Source organism: Dermacentor variabilis, chromosome 2 (assembly GCF_050947875.1).
Source record: "Dermacentor variabilis isolate Ectoservices chromosome 2, ASM5094787v1, whole genome shotgun sequence".
In the NCBI taxonomy this organism is placed as follows: domain Eukaryota; kingdom Metazoa; phylum Arthropoda; class Arachnida; order Ixodida; family Ixodidae; genus Dermacentor; species Dermacentor variabilis.
This window is the reverse complement of record NC_134569.1, coordinates 132,594,100-132,611,566: the sequence shown is the minus strand read 5'-3', so window position 1 is coordinate 132,611,566 and position 17,467 is coordinate 132,594,100. Positions and strand designations below refer to the sequence as shown.

The 17,467-nt window shown below is 41.4% G+C and overlaps 1 protein-coding gene across 1 annotated transcript in view; it reads right to left on the bottom strand.

Annotated features, from left to right (window-relative positions):
* The window catches only part of Pgant5 (polypeptide N-acetylgalactosaminyltransferase 5), a 388,718-nt gene that overhangs the window by 11,286 nt on the left and 359,965 nt on the right, over positions 1-17,467 (bottom strand). Inside the window, exons 6-10 of the mRNA XM_075682004.1 lie at positions 16,313-16,481; positions 13,017-13,183; positions 7,411-7,466; positions 5,684-5,835; positions 4,644-4,814 (exon numbers count right to left, since the gene is read on the bottom strand). Coding sequence (XP_075538119.1) covers positions 4,644-4,814; positions 5,684-5,835; positions 7,411-7,466; positions 13,017-13,183; positions 16,313-16,481 — 715 coding nt within the window. The remainder of the gene's footprint in view (positions 1-4,643; positions 4,815-5,683; positions 5,836-7,410; positions 7,467-13,016; positions 13,184-16,312; positions 16,482-17,467) is intronic.

The window sequence follows — 17,467 nt, the reverse complement described above, 5'->3', positions numbered from 1 at the left end:
GAAGTGGAGGGCTTCAGATTTATTTTGAACACCCTGACATGTGCTCAAAGCATGGTACTCACAAGTGTTTTTGCATTCTGCCACCATTATAGTGCGGCAGCTGCGACAAGGAATTGAACCTGTGATCTCATGCCCAGCAGCGTGGAATGCCGCAGCCTCTGGTCCAACATGGTGGGTCATCAGCCAATCACCTGGCTTTGAGCACATTCACAGCGGTAGAAACAGGCTCTCTCACAGCAAACAATGCCTTCATCTTAAGAGGAAGCTTTAGCTCAAGCCCAACTCCGACGCGGCCTATTCAAATACATGAAAAATGCCAAAAACGTTTTTCTGAAATAACCCCTCGACCGATTTTAATGAAATTTGTTGAATTTGAGAAAGAAAGTTAAATTCTAATGACTGTTGGAAGCGGAATTTCAATTTAGGGCTTGAATTTTGTTTAAAAAATTTTCAAAAATTCGACAGTATGAAAAAAATAGAAGCATGAAGTTAAATTTATAGCTCTGCATCAAGAACTGATGTCGCAGTTCTGTAAACGGCATCCATTAGATCATTCAAAGCAGACAAATTCGATATGTCATTTTACATCTTACGTGAATTTGTTACATTGGTTACAAGGGTTCTGCAAAACGTGTATTTCCATATTGCTAAACTCTTTTCATATTCATGTGTAACATATCAATTTTGTCCGCTTTAGATGTACTATTAGATGCAATTCACAGAATTGCATTATCATTTTTAGTTGTTGAGTTACATAGCTGTAAACTTGATAGTTTCGTTTTTTGAAAATTTTCTATTTTTGTCAATTTTTAATAAAAAATTGACGACCTAACTCAAAAATTCGAAACCAAGAGTCACTAGAATTTATGTTTTTCTTTTAAATGCAACAAACCTCGTCAGATTTGGTGCAGTGGTTGCCAAGAAAAACGAATTCTCCTTTTACATGTATTTAGATAGGAGCACCTGATCTAAAGCTTCCTCTTAAGAGGAAGCCTTAGCTCGAGGCATCTCTGATTTCCATATTGAAAAACATCTAAGAACAAAAGAATGCTTTTTCACAAGGTAAGCGCTGGCGCAATTTGAATGAAATTTGTTGCATTTTAATTTGTTGCATTTTAGATAAAGTTAATTTCTAGCAGCTCTAGGAAGCAGAATTTTGATTTATCGCCTCTTATATGTTACGAAGCCTGAAAAAAAAAGAAAGTAACAGAAGCACAAAGTTTACATATCAGTCACTCTTCACCAAAAACAGATACCAATGCATTTCTGAGATCATCTCAAGCGGACAAATCAAATACATAAATATACAGCTCATATGAAACTGTTACAATGTTTACGAGGATGTTGCAAAAGACTTGCTCACAAATTAGTGGTATATTTCAGATCCATGTTTAATACATCAATGTTGTCCATTTTCGATGTACTATTATTAGATGCAGTTTAGAGAATTGAAATATTGGTCTTCATTGCCGAGTGAAGGAGCTGTAAACTTGACAACTGAGTTCGTTTAAATTTTTAATTTTTCTTAAAATACCTGATGGCCAAAAAAAGGATCTGCTTCCTACAGTCACTAAATTATAAGCTTTTGTTTTAAAATCAATACTCTGATTGCCTTAAAAAAACAATTTCTCCATTCCTACGTGTTTAAATAGGAGCTCCTAAGTGGGTCTCCCTCTTAAGAACAACTTCTTTGCGATGCATGCATTGCCATCTATGCACACTATGGCTTGCTGTGGCCTTCAAAGTATGTCCACAGATACATTCTCCGAGCCAGCACGCACACTGAACACCACACAAATTGCCAAGCTCAGACGTTGTGTGATAGCACAGTGCAACTAAAATATCTTGGTGATCACGCTATGATCACGATATGGTAAAACTTGCTGATGCAAGTTTTACCATATCATACCATGTCCATTTGCGTAAAATGCGCGTCAGAACGTAGCGGGCCGCTCCCACCATCGATACAGAATACTTTACACTGCCTAAGTTAGTTACATCAACTTTTGCAATCCATTAATGGTCCTTTAATTCTATACAGTTTCACACCAAGATTCACAAACAAAAATGTTAGTCTGGTTCAAGTTTTTGCAAGAGAAAGAAACATGCCGAATGAAATGATGTCTGTCACACATGTACATGGGAGTGTGTCTCCCATACGAATGTCCATCCATAGTGAATTGCTGCATGCATAATGTTGCTTCAGGTACTGCCAGCTCAAAAACAAACTTCTGCCATACTTATGACAGCTTCTCATCATTATTATCAACTCATTATTAACCATAATGTGGCAGCAGCAAAGATACACAATTTTTATACCTTAAGGGGTAACTTAGAAGAAATATGAGGTTAACCTAGATTAACAGATTACACAACTAAAGTTTTTGAATAGGCCAGCTCCCTGAGCTGAGGTGTCGTAAACCAGAAATGGAAGCAAAATCAAAAGATGGGCACCAACACGACTTTCACATGCCTGCACAAGTTCCCCGTGATATCACAGATTGTGGCAGTGTCAGCTTTGTGCAAGTTAATCAGTTACCAGTAAAATACAATTATAACACCGCATTTGAAAGCGAGCTAAATCGCAGTGATGTTAATGTCACTGGTAGGACAACAAAAGCCAGAACGAAACTGGGTATTTAAGTGAGTCACAAACACAAGATAGAGATGTGCCAGCTGTTCGAGGTTGCCTTCACATCGCATAGGTCGCACTGCATCAAATCACAATCTAGAGTTATAATGTATACGCTGCTACAGGGAACAGAGTTGCGAGTTTGTTTTCCATATGCTGCTTGCACTAGTCCATTCACTGAGTGCAGTCACATGCTTCACAAAGTAACCACACAACATGGAGAAGCCAAGACTAAAGCTCAGATAAAGAAAATTGGTGATGGCAGCATCACTGCCATCATCACAGATTGGCACTTTTCATTTTTTAATGACCAATGTACAGACAGCCGCTTCCAAATTACTCTTCCTTGATTCGGTTCCGATAAACACATTTTTTTTTTTTTACTCACTCAGGATTGCCAATTTGTGTGTGTTTTGATGCCACTGCACTGTGTGCAGCAATGAATTCTGCATTCTGCCTCAATGTGGGCAATGAATATTTCTATTTGTTGAGAAGAAATCAAACAAAGCTCATATGTCTTTAGTTCATAAAAAAATGGTCCTCAAGTGCAATGTTGCCACCTTGGTTGTCAAGAATTCCACCAAAAAGGTCCTGAAGTCTGCCAGAATCTGCAAATTCTTTTAGCAATCCACTAAATTATCTGCTAACATATATTTTTGTTTGAAAACCTACAATAAAGGAAAGTGTAGATACTAAATATAGCAAGAAAATTCCAACAGCCATGAGAGTAGCTTAACACAAGAGAAGTATGAAAGCAAGTGTAAATAATTACAAATGAGAGATATGGCTGTGCTGCTTGCATGCGTATAGAATTCAAATGGTGGCTGAATTAATGTTGAATGTTAGCACTGATTAGAAGGAAATTTCACACTTTTGCAGAAGTACACAAGATGGTGTAGTAATTTTTTTCCCAACAATTATCTTTGTTCTATGACTGCAGCACTTATGTTTTTTGGTGCAGGCACAGATACGTGCAAGTGTCAAAACATGATTGCTAGTTGGTTGTTGTCAGTATGTGGGCCTTGGTCTTCTATTTGGTAGACCAAATGTTCCGACTGACTTGCAGCTCCTGTTGAACTTAATGCCTCACTCACTCCTTCTAGTCATAGTGAGTGCAGCCAATGAGACAGATAACTCTCTCTGGAAGCTCGTAGTCAAGGCACCCCTCCTTTCAGTCTGCTCAACCCACCTACGATGACCATAATAAGCCACTGTGCTGGGGCAAGCTTGTTTTGGAGCTTTGTTTTCAACGCATTCATGTGGCTGAACTATTGTTCAGCTTCAGCATTCTAGTCGGGTAACAGTACCAGTATTGAGAGAGCGAAGTCTGCTAGAATGGGTATTTACCAAAAGTTCTGCGTCGTTAACGCCCTCACTACACTCGTGATGCTCGTTCATTCACTTTCTATGACGGCAATTCTTGTACAAGGTGATGCATGGCGAGGTTTACTTTCAGATATGCTGCTCACACTTACCGCTGAAATTGAAACTTTTTTAACGAGAGCTGCGCCACCATCCTCAATTCCACTTTTCTCAAATTAGCTAAAAATGCACTATCATGTGCTAAAATTTGCTCAAAAAGTGCAATCTGCTAAAAGTTATTTTATGTTCCACTAAAAAGGTCCACTAGAACTATACTTTTTCCGTGAAACTGATGCAGTTCACTAGGTCTGGCAGAAAATCCACCAAGATGGCAACACTGCTCTAGTGTCCCTGCTCTATCGGGGACACTTTAGGAGCACTTTATTTTGCACGCAAAATAGTGGACCTCTGCACAACTCTGCTCCATGTGTGAGCATGCGCAGTAGCTCTTAATATATAGATATCATAACTGCCATCTACAGTAAAGGATGTAGGAAACAAGGCAACATGCAGCGCACTGCATACCACTGCAGGCGATGGTGTGCTGCTGACACAAAGGGTAGCTTATAGCAGCACATCACGCCAGTGCAATGATTACAATACCTTCTGTTTCAGCTGGCCGCTGTATACACCAAAAGGAGCGACATACCTGATAGGTAGCGTGCGGTCTCCACCTCTGCGATCAACCTCTCGCTGTGGCACCCGGTACCAGCGGAAGTTGAGCTTCCAGTTGAAGCCGCCCCAGGTCATGTCCGAAGCGGAAATGTACTCAAATGTCTCATCACTTATCACGTCGATCACAGGGCACACCACTCTAGTCCTGAGAGAGAATGGGTGAGTGAGCGGTCAACAATAATCGATGCTCGATATGCCGACCAGGTCCACAATCACCAAAGCTCGTCAAAGTAATATGTTGGCAGCAAATCTTAACACCTGCAAATGCAGGACCAACTGGGGCTCTCAGTGCAAGGGCTAAAATGTAAAATTGTTGCCTGTGTATCTATTTGGTTAATAAATACTTTGCATCTATAAAACGCAGGACAAAGTCTTTGCTGTAGCAATATGCTTGTTTTAGATACTGTGGGCTTGTGATAATTCAAACTCTGACAAAAGTTTAATTTCTCTTTATTTCAAATAAATCAATGAAAGACATCATTGCCGCAAAAAAGACGCACAAGAAAGCAGACAAATAGTTGACAGCACTAGCGGCACTTCCAATTGAGTTATTTAGGCTGCAGACCCACCAACAAATAGGCAAATACACACGTGTGGAGTCTTTGTGGCAATTATGTGTTTCAGTAAGGACCAACTAGGTCAAAAAGCAGTTCTTTTGAAATTAATCTATGTTTTCAATGTTTTAGTTGGCCTGCTATGTTTTCAGTGCATATTGAAACCACAGAATCCAAAAAAGTTCAACAAAAATTTCGGTTAATTTGAAGCTTTTGGCTTTCCAGGACAGTGAAATAATAACAATAATAATAACGCCACTGCTTTGCTGCGGCAAAATCGACATTTTTGAGTTGCATTGATGCAGTATAAAACTGAACCCACTGCAATATACTACCTCTGTGCCAAACTCTAAAGGAAACGAGCCAGTGGTCTAGCTGGAAGAGCCGTGTATACCTGGCGCTTCTATTAATGCAACGCTCTGTAGTATTTGTAGCGCCATAAAAAGTTTGGGCTCCATACCTGTCCTCGGCAATGCGTGCCAGCAGTGGCTCCAGCCAGTGATGCGTGCACTCGCAGTGGGCATCCAGGAATGTGATGACTTGGCCTTTAACCGCAGCCGCTCCCAGGAGCCTGGCACGAATGAGGCCCGAACGTTTTCCTGTTCGCATGACCTACGCCATGAAAAGACATTGACATCTCATTCTATGCTGAACTTAACAGAAAGATTTCAAGACCCCCCCCACCAGTCTTTTTTACTTTTTTATGGCCAGTATGTCATCACACATATAGATCAAACATCCGAGTTACCACTATCGCACGCCATGGTGATGTTTCTCCAAATAATTTTCAGCCCTTGCATCATTCCTGCAACTACATGTACAAGCACAGATATGCTAACTGCCCACGGTTCACGAGTGTCTGTATGGCTATCCAAGGCAAATGAGAGGACTGATACCATGAAGAAGAGAAACAATGCCGTGATATGAAGGTGGAAATGTGTTAGAGCCGTGATTATATACCTTTTTGCAAAACTGTTTAAACCAATGGGTAGGCAACAAAAATCTGTTGTGGCACCCTGTCACGCAAGTTTGGTAACACTCATGGCACTCTGAAGCTTCAAACAGTGATGTGAGCCATGTTTATCATTCTGAACTGTTTCGGAAAGCTGGAACTTGGCTTCATGACATCCCCAATCGTGCATGTAGCAGGTTCAAAGTGTCGCTACTTGCCCTGCAAGTTCTGTTTTGTGCATATATTAACCACAATTAAAATTAAAAAAAGCAATTCCACACAAAAAATCGGCATTTCGTCATATCTTCCCTATGTTGCTAACTGTACGCACCAACATAATTACAGAAGAGCCCACTTACAACAGTCACACTAATGTTTACTTATTGAGGATTAAAGTGGTGCAACAGTAGATATGTAAGATTACAGCAGCTTCATCATGTTGCAGGCACACCACAGGGCGCCAAGCGTGCACGATTGTCACATGAGTGCAGAGGCCCGTGATACCCATTTTACATGTTGCCATCATGTAGCATGGAGCTTCAACTCATGGTTATTGGACATGGATATGATGAAACATTGTGCAAAAGGTCACCAATAAATCAACGGAGCAGTGCACAAGCACACAAAAAGCTGTTAGAAAAAGAAGTTAACACTTGTAGTTGGGCAAAGAAATGACAATACATCAGAAAACTGATGTAGTACAGAGGCATTATGTATTAAATGCAAATATTCATGCAGCCATGTGGTATCTACTCCTCTGTAACAGATGGCCAAATCATGATGCTAGCAGTACATTCTTGTGGATAATGGCACTGACACTATAGGACTGTCTGCAGGTGAGAGCTTCGTCCACAAGGCTTGAGTGATATTAAAACAGACAGACACTGGTGAGCACTTGGAACCAGTAAACTGCAGTTATACCAACTGCTTTGAAATAGCTAGTGTCTCAAACGAAAGCCTCCTTGAATACAGTACACTTCTTGGACAGAATGTACTGGATACTGCAGAATGCCATCATCAATACTGAACCGCATGCAAAGGTGGCATACATTGCCTACGGTTTTAGCAAACAAATTCCAGTTTTGTTTTTAAGTCCCTTACAATCCACAACAGCATACAAAATATGAATATTGTATTACGGGCTGGGTTCATTATTTGTACATTATACACCTATTGTACTACATGTTACGAGAATGGGGAAACGAAAACGGGTGGGAGAAAATGTTTTCACATACCTTAACAGGCACTTCAAGCTTGACAACATAGTCTTCAAGCTTCCTTCCCAGATGTTCTGCAAAAGATAGTACAACTTCTTTTAATAACTTTATATGCACTTCAGAATCAGATGGCAAGGGGTATCTGCAGCCATACTCAGTGGCCAAGATATAAGCATAAGAACAAAGCAAGATCAAGGGTAAATGCCAGTGTTTACTGCTAGCAACAAGTGACAAAGTGACACATGTCACAAGGTATCATTTTACTGGCAGCATTCGTACATAACATTAAGAACACCAGCCATGACCAAACATTTTTTTTTCACTGTACACATTTTCCTTATTTGTACATCTCCTTCCCTGCTCAGATAACTTAACCTCGATAACCACTTGCAGATAACCATGTGCAGATAACCACGTGCAGATAACCACGTGCAGATAACCACGTGCAGATAACCACGTGCAGAAATCAACTCCTTATCTTCTCAAATTACCAAGCTGGTCTTAAAACATGATGACCTAGAAAATCATTCTCGAAGAAATAATCTTGTACGGTATTTTGGAAAACCCCCATGAAAATGATGCCATGCTGTTGTTCAACATTACGTCTGTACTTAAAGGGACCTTGAAGATTATCTGTTGTTACAGCTAGGGTGGCATTCATGGCATGGAATCCACCAAGCCCATCGATTACGATGTCAAGCTGTAGAAAATAAAGGCAAAAGGGTTTATTTGCTTAGTTACACGGCGCCAGTGCAGAAGCCCACTCCATGCAGGAGCAAGTTAAACGTCTCTGTTCACATCAGGGCCCTCTGTCCTCACTCTCGAAAAGTCTCCGCTTTTAATCCTGTTCTCTTCCCTAGGCAAGTCGACTAGGGAAACTGAAGACTGTCCAGCAGCAAATCACCGTCGTCAACTCTGTTGCAATGCTATGCCCGTGCCATCCATAACCCACAGTAACTCCGCCTCGAAGAAACTGGTTTGGAATCTGTAGAAGGAAATCACTCGGCGACACCTAGTTTGTTATGTCGTTGCCCCCGCCCCACTTTCTTCTTTCAGTCTGCCAGGTGATGGGCGGGCTGAGGGCTTTCCTGGAACCCTGCAACAGCCAGTTTACACGCTGTCTTTCTTCTTCACTCCGTCTGCCAGGTGAAGGACGGCCGAGGTCCTTTTGTGGAACCCTGCAACAGCCGGTTTAGACTGTGTCCTGACGGCTGGATAAGTGCGGAGGGATGGGTGCCGATTTGACTCGTCTAATTAAATGTGCCTATCCATTCATTGTCATGGTTCCCTCCCGTTCATCCTTTTCTCCGGTTTCCAGGTAATGGTGGCGTGAGCACTTTTAGTTGTCGTCCACGCCGCATTGACGTCTGGATAGGAGGTGCGGTGGTTTGACACATGGCAAACGTTCAGTTAACACCCTTGGTGGTGTTGAGATCTAACAATGTCCTCACATTGAATGTGTCAATAGGCTTGGCATAGAACGTGCCGGTCACACTCATGCTATTATTCTATGACTTTCCGACTTCAACGACAAAACTGCGGTTCTAAAAAACAGTTGTAAACTTAAGGGCTCAAACTTATTCATTACAGAAGACTTCTCTGCAAGGATTAGATCTGTCTGGAAAAAAATATGGGATTCGTAACAATGGCTCTGTCGTAAACCTAAGATACGATCATGCATTCATTGACAAGGCTCATTATAATTGAGATGACAGTTTAAACACATTAATAAAAATATCTATTCAACCATTGCCTTGCGTGCCTGTGTCTTCGACTCCTGGCTCATTCACTACCTGAAATCATTTAGGACATCTCGATAACCTCATCGCTTGGAACATTAACACTCACAGTATTAAAAAACTTCCAGACTTACTGCCTCTTATTTCTATTTATTCCCGTCATGTTATAGGCTTCACTGAGTCATAGCTACATAGTAATATTTATGACTCAGAGTTTACTCCATGCAGTTTTATAGCAGTGCGCCTAGACAGGATCCATGGCACTGGCGGCGGCATCATACTTCTTATCCATTCGGATCTTCGTTTCTCAGTTTTGCCCTTGCCCTCGGATATAGAAACCGTGTGGTGTAAAATTTTCTTGAATACTAATGAGCGTATTGTAATTAGTGTCATATATCGTCCGCTTGATTCTTCCCTTAATGTCCTTCATGCTATTGCAAATTTAATTTCCCTAACTAACATTGCTTCATCACAATTTATCTACATGGGTGATTTTAACGCTCCTGGCATCCACTGGCTATCACTAAATACAAAAGGTTGTGACGTAGCAATATGTAATGAATTAATCAACATTTACTTGTCCTTCGGGCTCAATCTAGTTGTTTCTAGTGCAACTAGGCTAAAGTCCATCCTCGACTTGGTTTTCTTGAGCATTGATCTAGCGAAAAATGACTTCTCTGGTGAAGTAATTCGAGGACTCTCACATCATAAAGGTGCTTTGTTATCGCTCTCTTGTCCAACCTCCAAATCACCCTATACATTTACTAGTTTCCCTGACTTCCCTCATACGGACAACAATTCCATTACTGATATCTTAGCTGACCATTTCGATATGTTTTGCTCTCTATGAGACAGACAGGATGCAAATTGTCTTGTTAATTACCTTGAGGATCTTGTCAAGTCATGTATCCAATTATTTGTGCCCATTAAAACTAAGAAAAGTAATGCTAACCTTCCCTGGATCACTCACAACACCTTGAATTTATCTCATCGTGTCCGTAGGCTTTGGCACTCTAAACGAACCAACGATTCCATAACCATGGACAGGTTTTACAAGGTAAAATATTAACTTAATTTGAAATTGCAAACGGCCAAAAATTTCTTCTTTCGTGTTCAACTACCTGATCTGTTAAGAACTAACCCTTGTAAATTTTGGTCTGCTATATTACCGCACGGTGCTTCACCCACTTCATTCAAAATTGACAAAGGCATCATCAGTGATCAGTCAGTGATATCGGATGCTTTCAACAAGTATTTTCAGTCCGTATTTGAAGGTATTCTGACCTCGTTTTAAACTTGGATACCAAGAAATGCACCGGCCCGGATGGTGTACACAATATATTCTTGGTTTGCTATTCCTTGTGGTCATGAAGATATCTGATGGTCATATTCAACAAATCCTTATCATCTACCAGTGTTCCTTCCTCATGGAAGTTAGCTAAAGTGCTTCCTCTTTATAAATTTGGTGATAGGCAGTCTACAGACCGATTTCAATAACATCACAGTCACGCAAAATCATAGAATGTATCATTCATAAACACATAGTGCTTTTCCTGAACTCACATCGTCTGTTATCTAACATACAGCATGGGTTTAGGCCCGGTTTTAGTATGACAACACCATTGAGTTTAGGCATGACATTTTCCTTAACATTGACGTTGACAACCAGGCTGACACTGTCTCCATGGACTTCCCTTTGTCCACTTGTCGAATTGTTGACTCCTGCTTTCACCTTGTTCTCGTGTTGCTCATTATCTAGACTTCTTTAAAGCATTTGACACAGTATTACAGTCTAAAGTCCTTGCTAAACTTAACGTTGTACTAAATGATCCTGAACTAGTTAACTGGATTTTCAAGCTTTCTTTCACTTCATTCCCAGTTTGTCTCTTGCAGCTCAACCGACTCTACTGCTATTGATGTGACATCTGGAGTGCCCCAAGGCTCCATTCTTGGGCCACTGCTTCTTTTAATTTACATAAGTGATTTGCCTGCTAACATCTCTACTAACATTCATCTTTATGCTGATGATTGTGTTTTATATGAAGTTATTAACTGTTCTAAGATCATTACCGTCTCCAAGAGTCATTTGCTAGGTTTTGCACTTGGTGCAACACCTGGCAAATGAACATTAACTTTGATAAAACCGTCCCTATGTCCTCCTGCAAAATATTTTCTCGTTTTCATTACTCCTTCAATAACCATGCTGTGTGTAGGGTATCTGAGTATAAGTATCGTGGTATCATTTTTATGCATAACATATCATGGTCCAATCATATTGATTACATTTGTAGCAAAGCACTAAAAAAATTAGGTTACCTACGTCATACACTATCCAACTCTCCAAAGGATGCTAAGCTACTGTTACATAAATCGCTAATCCATCCTGCTGTCGGCTATGCATCTGTTGTTTGGAACCCTTATAAGCAGTACGAGATTAACAGGCTAGACGCAATTAAAAAGAAACTAACATTTATATCTCACCTTTATGATCGTGACTTTTCACCCTCTTCTGCACTTCTTTCCTTGAACTTAACTCATAGCATCATTAGATTTCTTGCACAGCATCGTCAATTCTTCAGTTAAACTTTCAAAAAGCAACTATACTAACCTCACGCCACAGTCATCAACGAGATAACATCACAACTTGAACTTGATACCCTACTTTGCACGCACTAATATGTTTAAATTCAGATTTTGCCCTCGTTCCATAGAAGAGTGTGTAGTTCCGTACCTGGGTCTATTCGCTCATGCTCATCCCAAGGTTTTGTATCTGTCATCCAAGATTAATGGCCCTAGCAAGTCACCCTCATCAATGTATCATATCTTTCTGTGTATAATTTCCCTCTGTTAACACATTCCTGCTATAGCACTTATTGCGCTGCAGTATGTACAAATAAATACATAAATAATATTTAGGTAAAAAGTAAAGGTTCGGCTGAGAAATGCCTGACAGACTGACTAACAAAATACGAACAGTGTACCTCTCTATGTCCTTATTTCGAACTTCTGGCAGATGCTAAGCCTAAAAAAACCTCATGCAGATCCAATGTTGAAAGCTATGCGAAGTGAAGCATATGTAAAGCGGTTAATTAAACACTTTACAGCTAACGGAGATTTGTACAATCTGACGATGACAGGTATGTGCACAGAAAAATATGACGTGTATCAAACAAAATTTAGGAGTTCTGTGCCTTTTTCTCATCGTGGGACATACCCATCCTGGAGGATTGGACAAGGACGAGCACATCCCTAGGGGCACATACCAAATGGCTAGATCAATGAAACTAAAGGAAATTAAAGAATTTGTTGTTAAAGAATATAATGAACCATTCCACTAAAAGATAGGTATGCTTTAAAGATATCTGTGAACCGACACTATAATCTGTTATGTACGTAGCAGAACCTGCCCATTCTGGAGGAGTGGCGAGAAACCCAGTGAAGAATACTCAGTGGTTAAATCAACTCACCATTCCATTAACAGATCGATGTGCTTCAGCGATGTCCGAGTAGAAATTACATGTGCAGGTTTTAAGTAGGAAGTTGCATTCTTGTTATGCAGAACAATGCTGGACATATGTGGTCAGCATACAATGTTTATTATATGAGCCACTTCGTGGGTACTTTCATATAACTTCGATGTGTATATAAACGAGTATATTTGGAAAGACGGCAACTAGAGTCAGGAAAGTCTGGGAACGTTCGCAAAGAAAGCTTTGCTTTAATATTTGTATAAAGCCCCCCGCCTGCTTCTGCTGCATGCACCCTCCCATAAATGTTGGTTCAAGCTCCTGGCTCATCCTCCTTCACTTCCCAAAGAAACTCCCGATTGCATAGCTCCATTTTTCTTTTTTTTTTTTTTCAAGTATGCATGCAACAAACACACACCCCTTTCACTGGCATCATCCACAAGGATGATCTCTTCAAGCAGCGCTCGCGGAGATGTCCTTATGACGCTGTGCACCGTTCGCAGCAGGGTGGACCAAGCCTCGTTGTGGAACACAATGACCACAGACGTTGTGGGCAGCTTCTCGGGGTACACCTTATCTTTGCATCTGCGGAGAGTGCAGCAACATCAACACTGTCACAAGATGAAGACACTGAAGATCAGTCTAAAGATGATGACGCTCATGGACGTTGCGAGCTAACCACGATCTTGTCAGCTGCTAAAGTCATTGTAAATATTCAGTAAATATATTCTCTGCTTCCCTTCTCCTCTTAACTATATGCTTATATGTCTATCTTGAAACTCAAGTGTGAAAGTGCTACAGTATCCAGCTGAAGTGTCATCACTGTCATTCATGTATCTTTATGCCATTTGACAAAGACTGCAAAATGCACTACACATATTAGCATACAAGGTCTAACTGAATAGCTGGAGCCCCTCAGCAAACACATAATAAACTCTCTGAGAATGGAGAATTCCATTACAGTGTATTCAGCTTTTAAGGAACATGTTAAATGCTCCTTTTACATAACATTGCACAGCGCTAGACTTTGCACGAGTGCAATGATAACAAACATGAAAATGATATGGGTGTTTTGCCTTGCACATCAGGCTCAAGGTTATTTGAACACTGGGTTGCCACAAAACAGAAATGCTGTAGTCGACTGGCAAAGAGCTGTTGGAAGGCATGCCTGTGCCTCTAGTACAAGCTATAGATGATGAAAAATAGATAAGTTTACCGAAAAGAAGGATACGACACCTTGTAGGGATATGTGCAACATTTAAGAGTAGTTCTCAGACAAAAATTTTGGCAGGCACACGTGCACAGCACTTCACTTCTGAGTGCATTGACAGGTGAACTAGACAAAAAGAAATAACCTATTTACCAAACAATAAAGAAAGAATTCACATGGATCACGTCTGCCAAAGCTAGAACGGGCTTAACTGGCAGTGCCCAATCCTCCCATTAGAGTCCAGCATGTTCAAGGCATCTGTAGACAAAGGGGAAATGATTACACCACTTGCTCTTGACGAATTGTCAGCAGAGACCCCATAAGTATAAGCGAGAGTGATAGAGGTGGGCAGGAATATGAGGATATGGGCACAGGTCTTGCCACGGCAGCTACAGGATAGCACTGCGTGACATGTTTGCTTTACTTTGTTTGCTGTTCATGCAACATCTAATCGCTTTATGTTTTGAAGCACGCATTCTTGCGTTACTTGCACACATCCATGTAACCAGTGTGCTCTCGAGGCTGTGCTGTTATAGCCATAGCTGAGCGTGTCTTCAACTCGAGGCTTACAGCAACCTTTCCACTGCTGCATGGTCAGTTTTGGCTTTGGATCTATTGTTTTAAATTCTACATGACTACCAATGTTGTGCATACTGACGGCCAAGTGTTCTTGTGTATAAAAACCTGCTTAAGTCAATATACTCTCTCTATTTATCCGAGTTTACTTCAGTCGCCTCAAATTCCTTCCATGGCACCAGCCTGCAATGCCACATCCATGCTAAACACGGGTCAAGAATTTCTGTCGTGTATAAGTAGCGGCCAATTGAAAGTCACATCAGTTCTCATTTGCCGACACCTACTTGTCACAGTTGTCACTGCCGAGTTGATGTTTTTCTCTACAGGGAAAAGCTAGTTCAATAACATGTTTCTTTTTATTCAGTTTAATCCTTTTTTGTCCCCTCATTCCTACACTGCACGAAAATAAATGTAATGAAAATGAAAAACTGTATGCTTGCGAATTGGGCATTTTCTGCTGACACAGACCAATTAGCAATCATCCATAATCCCTCATGTCAAATGTACAGCCAAGACATCAATAGTGTCGAAGTTCACTCTGAAACTGTACATTCAAGTGATAGCTCATAAAACTTGACATCATACAAACGGTGTAAACGTAGCTGAACACATGCTCCATTTTGCATATTCAGAAAAGCATTAGAAAACAATGGTAGTCAATGACTCGTGAGAATTTCATGCAATACAAGGTGTGTCTACAGGCAACTTTCCCTTCCGTCTCTAGCTGTGCATCGAAAACTTGGCCGCTTAAATTTATTTCATTAACATATATTACCGTACCGTTCTTCACGACAAATTTATTGTGTCACCGCAATGTATGTCCCATCGCACTGATCATCGCCATAAGGTAGGTATGCCATTTTATAAAATGAAAACATTTTCTGAATCTTTTCTGCCACGCACAGCAATCGAGAGGAACCACCTTCCTACTGACATTGCATCAATCAGTGATAACCAGTGTTTTCACGAGGCACTAACTGCCATTGTTTAAGTACATGCCTGCTTGAAATTGTTATTATAACTCACTGTATGTTGCTGTTCTCTTTACAACTGTATTTTTCCCACTCCCCTCTGTAATGCCGTTGGCCTTGAGGGTAAATAAATAAATAAATAAATAACCTGGGGAGTGGCAATATACAGTGGAGTTCACTGTTAAGGGGAACATTCAAATGTGCAGCTCTCACTTTGCTGGTGCCTTAGCTGCAAGTGGCTGTGGAAGGAACGTCAGTGAGAATTAGGTCTCCGACTCCTTTCAGCACAGGTGTCGAAAGGAGTCAGAGCTACCTACCGCAAGTTAGCTGCTGCATACCTAGGCAATTATACTCTTGCGAAAGAGGAAAATCCAGACATTCTCTGCACACAGGTGTTCCCTTTAATAGTCGACAGCTCTATACCACACACAGTGCAGCATAGGTCAGCATTCTCATTTACGAGTACACCCTTATTCACTCCATGCTCATTTCACACCATGCAATAGATCGTTAGTGATGATGAAGGGTGTGAATGCGCATGCAGCATCAACGAGTGGACATGCAGTAGGACTGCTGGCAGTCAAGTGTGAGTGGACGTGCATATGTATGTGAGCGAGTGCCAGTGACTGGGAGAGGATGCACACATGAGCGCGAGTGGATGCTGGCAAGTGTTAATGGAGGAATACGAGTGAGTACGAGTGAAAACCGTTGAGTAGGAGTAGAAACGCAAGCGAGTGCCAACAAGCGTGAGCAGTGGCCCAGCCAATTTGTTTCAGAGGGACACATACTTGACCGGGGACTGGGAGGATGTAGACACTTCCTGGCTAAGCCACTGAGTGTGAATGCACATGAGCGGGAGTGTGCATAGCCTACAAAAATATCGTTGAGCATGTGAGTATAGCCGATTCTGGTGACCTATGCTGTGCTGTATGGTAACAGAACGTATGGCATTCATACTTCTCTAGTCTCACGTCGGGCAGGGACCGGTTGAGGGCAATACGGTCGCTGGCCAGGAGGTTAAACTGGTTGAGCTTGAACTTCTCTTTCTTGAGTGCCTCTTCTTCAGGGCCAATCTCGACACCACGGCCACGTTCCCCAGGCCAAACTGGTGGGTTCTCGACAAGCTCTGTAATGTATAAACATGAGAACTTGGTCAACAGATGCAGTACAGTTTGCTGCAGTAGAAGTTTCACGAAAAAAAAGTTGCAATTTTGCCCGAAAAGCGAAGCATGGATTGCAATAGCAAATTAGTAGACGGCTATACGAAGTAAGGATAGTAGTTTATCGGCCGTATAAACGGGTAAACATGTGTTTACTAAGTAAATTAACAAGCATGATGTCAAGCGTGCACAAGCAAACATGAACATATTTAACTCGATGACCGTGGAAAGTCGCTGTCAAAACAATGGAGTCACGAAGCGCGGCAGCAGGAGCGAGCGAATTGATCTTTGTGCTGCCTCTGACGTGAACTGAGCGGCGAGAAAATAGCGCACACGAAGCTATTGGCTGCCGGCGCACCTCTAGGCCTAGACTCTGCCCCCAACACAGATCGCTTTCAAGAAAGAGCCCGCATGCATTTGCGCTATATGCAGCAGCCTCCAGAGTAGAACGCACCCCCCCCCCTTCCTCCCCTCCATCCAGTGCCTTGCCTGCGACGGAAGACAGCGCGCTTCCTCCCTGCTTTCCTCCCTTGCATCTTCGAGATTGAGCTGCCAGGCTCACCCTCGCGCGCTTTCACTTGCACATACAGCATATGGCACACGGAGATGATGTTATCACCCTTGGTCTTTATATGGAACATCACGCTGATGCCAGAAATGTGCCTTGAGTGTTCATATAATTTCTATCGCAATAAAAAGAATATTTCTTCTTTTAATTCTAAAACTTCATGGGGGCTTGCTGATACATAAATCTAAATTATGAATGGCACAGAAAAAAAATTAACCCTAGTGAAAACAATGGATTTCCAGTTTTCTGTACAATTGAAACAGCGCAACTTAAAACACACACAATGAGTGTTCATGGCGGTCGGCTGAGGTTGCAGCCAATTCTTTTCACCAACCCATAACTGTCATGTCAGGATCTACGCAGCAATCAAAAACTTGTTGATAA